This window comes from Orycteropus afer, unplaced genomic scaffold (assembly GCF_000298275.1).
Source record: "Orycteropus afer afer isolate SDZICR_OR568_19922 unplaced genomic scaffold, OryAfe1.0 scaffold00359, whole genome shotgun sequence".
Classification (NCBI taxonomy): domain Eukaryota; kingdom Metazoa; phylum Chordata; class Mammalia; order Tubulidentata; family Orycteropodidae; genus Orycteropus; species Orycteropus afer.
This window is the reverse complement of record NW_006921946.1, coordinates 2,403,508-2,408,042: the sequence shown is the minus strand read 5'-3', so window position 1 is coordinate 2,408,042 and position 4,535 is coordinate 2,403,508. Positions and strand designations below refer to the sequence as shown.

Genomic DNA, 4,535 nt, shown 5'->3' with positions numbered 1-4,535 from the left:
GAGGCATGTCTAAAAGACCAGACCACTAATTACACCAAAACATAAATACTTAGCTTCAAACTTAAAAGCAACCACAGTTATCCTTTTTAGTTTAATAAAAAAAAAAAAAAAAATCGCTGTCATGTAATCTCAGAAAATAGGCCAGATTTCTCCTGTGGAAAAGTATGGTGAGGTTTTCATTGTTTGCAAAATAAAATAGAAAGCACTTCTGTCTTCTGTGTTAACAGTCCTCAGAGGATGAGCAGGCCTTTGTGAGCAAATCCGCCTCCAGCTTTGAAACCCAGCACCACCACCTGCTTCATTGCCTGGAAAAAACCACGGTAAGAAGCCGGCATGCCTGCCTGCCCTGCACTCTGACAGTAATCCCATTTACTTTTGTGACTGCTTAATGTTTCCAAGTGTGATTTCACTATCTGCATCACTGGAAAACATACTGAAAATTAGAAAATAAACAAATGAACAATATTCGAAATCACTTTGAAGGGCCATGGTGCCATTTCAACTTAGAAAGCAGTATAGATTGTTATTTAGGATGTTATTATTATCCTTGTGGTTTTCTTTCCTCTGAGACATCAGTTAAAAGTTGATGGAAAGTTGTCTTCCAATAACGGTCCACCAGTCTTACAAAATCTCTCTTTTTCCTGATTCCTAAACTGCTGATTAAACAACAAAAAATGCAGTTTAAACATTACTGATTCCTGAATAAAGGGAATAAAAATATCAATAACAACAACAAAAAAGAACTGACTACAAGCTTTCTTTCACAGGTTTAAGGAATAGAGAGAGATAATAAAAAACGTTCTAATAAGAAAAATGATACCCTTAATTGTTGCTGTGCCCTCAGGGTTGAGAAGTGAGTTTGCATTTCTCCATTATTAGCTCTCAGTTGGTCCCCCTGGTTGACAAAGGCACGCACCCTCCGCTAGCTTGCTAGCAGAGGTCACAGGCTGTGACTACAGAGCAGAGAAGACTTCCGCCATATTTAAATCAGGTCAGCTCCTTCACTCACCAGAGACGCATATACAGGTTCTTAATTCCACCACATTGTCCACCAATTTATTCACTTATTATAGTTATCCAACAAATATGTATTACTTACCTACTACGTGGTCCACAGTGAGCTAGACCCAAGACACACCATGAAGTCAGGCATGGCCCCTCACCGAGAAGGACACTGAGCAGCAGAGGCAATGTGATGGGGCCACAGTGAGGTGAGGCGAAGAGGACGGAGTCATGAGGCTACAGGACCAGTCAAGACTTCCTGGAAGAACTTGAGTTGAGAACTCTTATCAGTTTCCTGGGACTACATAACAAAGTGCCACAAGCTGAGTGGCTTATTACAATAGAAATTTATTGTCTCACAAGTCTGGCAGCTGAAAGTACAAGACAACATATCTATTGTGTCTGGCTCCCTTCAAGGCTCTAAGGACAAATTCTTTCTTGTTTTTCCCAGCTTAGGTAACCCTAGGCCCTCCTTGGGAGCTCTGGTAAAGTAGTTCCTAAGGCACTTGACTGCTAACCAGAAGGCTGGTGGTTCAAACCCACCAGCCACTCCTCGGAAGGAAGGTTGGGCAATCTGCTTCCGTAGTGATACTGCCTCGGAAACCAAGGAGGGGTCACTATGAGTCCGGTCCGTCTTGACGGCACATAACAACAACAACAGACCCTCCTTAAGCTTGTGGACACATTTTCACATGGTTGTCCTTCCTCTGTGTATCTCTATGTGTCTCTTTTCCTCCATTATAAGGACACCACTCAGATTGGGTTAGTACCCACCTTACTCTAGCATGACCTCATCTTAATTTAACAGATGACATCTTCAAAGACTAGTTCCAAGAAAGCTCATGTTCACAGGTCTGGGAGTTAGGCCCCGTCATTGCCTCCACTGCTCACTGCCCTTCTCAGTGAGGGGCCATGCTTCATGGTGTGTCTTGGGTCTAGTTCACTGTGGGTCACATAGTAGATAAGTAATACTTATTTGTTGAGAAATACATATTTGCTGAGAAATAACTAAATGGATAAATGGGTGGACAATGTGCTGGAATTAACACCTTTTTTGGTGGGGGGAGAGATGGGGACACAATTCAATCTGTAACAAGAATGAAAGGATGACTGACCAGGAAATAATTAAGCAAAGAAATGGAGGAGCCAAGGTGATAGACATGCCTAAGAGAGACAAGACCTTGGCCTAAGAGGACCTGAAACCATCTGTGGTTGGCCAGGAAAGATTAGAGTGGCAGAAGCAGAGGCAGAGATGAAGGCAGGCACCGGCTAATGAAAGCCTCAGAGACGTGTGAAGGATTTCGAACTTTATTTCATTATAAATGAGAAGTTTTCTAAGAGTTTTAAACAGGGTAGTTACATGATTACTTTTGCATTTTTAAATTAAGTTTTGAACGTGTCTGTAACACATAGTGTTAAATCTTCAAAAATTAAGTGATATGTTAATCATAGAATATGTTCATTCCAATTTTTTCTTTCATTTTACTTGCCTTTTTTCCACTATTTTATCATTTAGAATTTTTCAATCAAAAATTCTTAAACAGAATGACTGTAGTTTAACTTGAGCTACATACAACGTGCTTGGTAACCAGCAACAAAATGACATCTTCACTTCTAATTCTCAGTGAGAAAAATTAGAATCTCAGGCCTTATAACTTGTACTATGCATGTGAAAAGTACATTATAAAGAAAATAAAACATTGTGAATCCTTTGTGCACTGTATTTCTTTTCTGAAATTTAATATTTAATGTGAAATTATATCCTTTCTGATTATATTATTCTCTGAACATTTTAAGCAGTAAAATGTTACATTTCATTTATTTCAAAATGTTTCTCTCAGCAAAACAAAAACAAAATGAATAACTAAACAATATATTTTCTATTAGTCAGTGAATTGCTTCAATTGTTTCACTATTATTTTAGGATGAGACCTGGTTAAGTGGAATTTAGTGCGTGGAAAGCCTTTCATTATAAGACTGTTCCCACCCCCACAAAGGAAAAATAGTAACTGAAATAAATCATTCTCTCATTCAGATCAAGAATATTTTCTATTTTATGTGTGAGGTAAAATTCCTGCATTGGCATTTTAGAAGACAAGTCTTCATCAAAAAATTTTAAAACAAAAATAATACCTCATTTCTATAAAACGATGTATATGAAGTGATGCCCATCACTGTTTGTTTCTGGGATGGAATTCAGGAAGGTTGGGGTGGAAGAACTCTGGATGCAGGGAGCGATCAGTAGACTAATAATGTATCACAAAGATAAGATAACCAAAACCCCACTCTGGGTGCCATCTAATCTGTTCGGACTCACAGAGACCATGTGGGACAGAGTGGAACTGCCTCATAGGGTTTCCAAGGCTGTAAATCATTATGCAAGCAGACTGCCTCATTTCCACCCCCACCCCACCCCGCAGAGCAGCTGGTAGGTTAGAATTACCCATCTTTGGTTAGCAGCTGAGTGCCTTAATCACTGTGCTGGTAGGGCTCCTTATCACAAAGATAGGAGGCCACACAAGTTCAATGCTAACCCTTTCCAGGTCAAAGACAAAGTGACAGATTTTGCAGATAAATATATTTGACGTATTCAACTAGTAAATCATATTTTTCTATATGCCAAGGTTTGTAGAGGAGAATCTAAGGAAATGAGATTTGTATTATAACCCACTGCCATTGAGTCGATTCTGACTCACAGTGACCCCCATTGGGTTTCCAAGGCAGTAATTCTTTACAGAAGTAGATTGCCCCATCTTTCTTCCACGGAGTGGCTGGTAGGTTTGAACCGCCAACCTTCTGATTAGTAGTCAAATGCCTTAGGTATCTCATTTTCTAAAGAAGAAATGTTTTCTATTCCAGGTGAAACTATTTGCCAGTGTGTAATAGACAACGAACTTGGGGCATTCTATTAAAATAGTCTCTTTTCCATAGCTTCAATCTATTTAAAAACATAAAGTCAATTTGAATTCACAAATTCTCTGTAGGTAATATCTGTATGTATTTTTAATACTCTAAGAGTTTTTAAGAGTTTCTTTAGGTTATAACTATTAGATTTTATGTTTAAATTATCAGATAACATTTCAAGATTAAATCAGTCCATTAATGGATATTGCATTAGCTGCATGTATCTATCTAGAGGTCTAACTGGATAGGCTTTTGGTCCACACAAGTGCCAAAAAGAAGTGGTTTGATATTCTAATCTGTATGAAAATAGTATCAGTTACCCTATTGGGTAGAGTCTAATAGCATAGATCATAGTTGAGTTGTAAAAGTAAAGCTTTGCACATACAGTACTGTGTTGTCAGTGAAAGCAAACATGGCTATACAGGTAGATAGATGGGTGGACAGGCTGAACTATTAAGTATGTCTGTGCAGAAGGGAGTGTGCCCAAGACCATGTATGTTGTTGTTATGTGCCATCGAGTCGGATCTGACTCATAGCTACCCCTCCTTGGGTTTCCAAGGCAGTATCACTACGGAAGTAGATTGCCCCATCTTCCTTCCAAGGAGTGGCTGGTGGGTTTGAACCGTCAG

General features: G+C 39.1%; 1 protein-coding gene across 1 annotated transcript in view; it reads left to right on the top strand.

Moving 5' to 3' along the window:
- Nucleotides 1-4,535, top strand: part of KCND2 (potassium voltage-gated channel subfamily D member 2) — a 637,468-nt gene that overhangs the window by 628,167 nt on the left and 4,766 nt on the right. Inside the window, exon 4 of the mRNA XM_007952812.2 lies at nt 228-320. Within this exon, the coding sequence (XP_007951003.1) occupies nt 228-320 (93 nt within the window). The remainder of the gene's footprint in view (nt 1-227; nt 321-4,535) is intronic.